At 42.8% G+C, this 2,740-nt stretch overlaps 1 protein-coding gene across 1 annotated transcript; it reads right to left on the bottom strand.

The window, feature by feature from the left end:
* Positions 1-1,556: 1,556 nt before the first annotated feature.
* Positions 1,557-2,510, bottom strand: LOC115304776 (olfactory receptor-like protein OLF3). Its single transcript, XM_029955088.1, has one exon. It carries the CDS (start codon positions 2,508-2,510, stop codon positions 1,557-1,559), a length of 954 nt encoding a protein of 317 aa, XP_029810948.1.
* Between the last annotated feature and the right edge of the window lie 230 nt (positions 2,511-2,740).

A 2,740-nucleotide genomic window follows, 5' to 3' on the forward strand; every position in this document is an offset into this window, starting at 1 on the left:
CAGCAGTCACCCCAAAGGCTTACTCACTGGGAAACTTAACATACTGCATTTTTGCTTCATCATCTATCATCCCTACTCTGTAGTTATATTATGATCAGGAATGATTCAAATTGATTATTGTGTCTCAAAAACCATTCAAGGTTACAAACACATTGTAGACTCTCCATTAATATTTCTTGAATTAACCCCAAGAGAAATTTAACCCACTAGCATTGACATCTTTTGACAATCAGCCTATATCACACATTGTAAGACCAGCTTATTTTAGAGTAAATTAAAATACCAAATGGGCTGTGGATTACATGAGACTTCAACCTTTGAACACTTAAGATTGTGTGATAATGTGCTCATGAATGGGAGAACTACAAATCTACTGACTTACAGAAGACACAGCAAGAAAAGACACTGAAACTTCTTCACGGGAGACAGAAGATGAGCTACGGTCACATTCTTTCTCCTCTTCCCCCTTCCTTATCCACTGTACAATATTTCTCACCTTCTTTTTCCTTATTTAGGAAATCCAGTCTCATATATTCCACTTGCTACTTTACAAAAGATTAGTTAGGGCCCTGCTGTGTGTGGGAAGAGGGATGGAAGATGTTCAATATGGAGACTAGAGGACTACACTGCACAGCTGACTCAACTATCCTGATTCCCAGAAGACATATTGAAATTGTCTTACCTCTCACTGCTTTGGCTCAACAATCTGTCCTTTCTAAGATTAACTGTATCTTTCATATTTTATGCATTAATTAATATTTTATGTGCTTATTATTTCTGACGTCTCAAAAAGAGGTTATGGATTTTTCAGAGATTGGACAGTTTTAACATTTAAATGGTACCCCTTATATATGCAGTAAAATTCCTTTCAAACAGTTCATATGCTATCAAGTACCACTCCAAACATGGCTTTTCCTTGACTGGCCCTAGTCTTGTACAAACAACTTTGGTTCCATGCCTATCACTGTAAAACAAGACCGTCAGGTGATGCTCCTCCACTGAGGTACCCCCATCAGGTGGCTGAGATGCTGTGTGCACAGTCAGCGGGTCCAGCACAAAGACATCGTAACAGCCTCGACAGCACTGTCTTCTCAGAATAGCAACTCACACAATACTGGAGGTGGATACATATGCTGTGTACTATTTTGAGGCTAAAATATTAAAAATGCTTTCATTCTCAATGGAAATATAATAATCTTTTATAAAATTTGGATGATTAAGAATTAGTGGCCATGATTAGGTTCATGAGTACAAGGTGACAAATCAAAATAGCAAATTGTACTTTTTGTTCATTACTCTCAGGACATATGAATGGAGATTGAATAAGGGTGGGAAGTTCTATTACAGCAGTGCTCAACTCCTCCATCCGTGCTGCTGTGACATAAACATACACCCACACCCAGCCCAGCCTCCAGCCTCCTACCCAGCCTCACCAGGGCATGTGTCAGCATCTCCTTCCTGGTTGCCAGGGCAATGCAGGTGATGACTGCCATGTCTGAGTTAAGTGGGAGGAAACACAGGCAAAGCTCCTTTCTCTAAGTGATGCTCAGGATTCATCAAGTTGCCAGTTTTGAAGTTAATCCAGATAATTGTCCTAGTAGTTTCTGCCAGGCCCCCTTCACCTCCTTATTCCTTATGCTATAAATCGTGGGGTTCAGCACAGGCATCAGAATGGCATAGAAGACAGAAATCAACTTCTCCTGAAGGACAGAGGGGCTGGAGCACGGCTGGATGTAAGTGAAAATGGTCATGCCATAGCACAGGACAACCACTGTGAGGTGAGACGCACAGGTGTGGAAGGCTTTCTTTCTTCCCTCTGTGGACTGGATCTTCAAGATGGTGGAGATGATCTGGATGTAGGACAAGAGGACCAGGCAGAAGGGTGTCATCAGCAAGACAATGCTAGACACCATGATCGCGATCTCATTAGAGGAGACGTCTACACAGGCCAACCTGATCACAGCTAGGATTTCACAGGATATGTGATCAATATACTTGTTTGTGCACATGGGCAGCTGAAAGGTGATGACGGTCTGCATGAGAGAATTGACAGAACCACTGACCCAGGATGTGGTGGCCAACTTCGCACAGAGCCCTCCATGCATGATGACCGAGTATCGCAAGGGGTCACACACAGCCACATAGCGGTCATAGGCCATCACTGCCAGGAGAGCAAACTCAATCCCACCCAAGCCCAGGGAGAAGAATAACTGGGCTGCACAGCTCACAAATGGGATTCCTTTATGTTCTGCAAGAAGATGCACCAGCATCTGAGGAACGATGCTTGTGGCATAAGAGACATCAACAAGGGAGAGGTTGGTGAGAAAGAAGTACATGGGCGTGTGGAGTCGGCTGTCCAGTCTGATCAGAAGAACGATGAGGAAGTTCCCCAGCACTGCCACCAAGTACATGATCAAGAAGAGAACAAAGAGGGAGACCCGTGTGTCCCAGTCACTGGACAGGCCGAGGAGAATAAACTCTCTCACCCACGTCTGGTTATCTGTGTCCATTAAAAAACATAGGAATATTAATCTGCAGAAGGAGAGAGAAATAGCAGAAAATACTGAATTAAAGAACCATAAAAATAAATTATTCAAAGACTGTTGTATACAAATATTGTATACAACCTGTCAGCCTTAGCCAGATGTTTCTGATCATGTGTGCACCACAATGACAAGTTGGATCCTAATGTGCATTATATTTATCCTCCGTAAGAGAGATAAGCCATTCCTTCAACATG

Source organism: Suricata suricatta, chromosome 2, assembly GCF_006229205.1.
Source record: "Suricata suricatta isolate VVHF042 chromosome 2, meerkat_22Aug2017_6uvM2_HiC, whole genome shotgun sequence".
NCBI lineage: Eukaryota > Metazoa > Chordata > Mammalia > Carnivora > Herpestidae > Suricata > Suricata suricatta.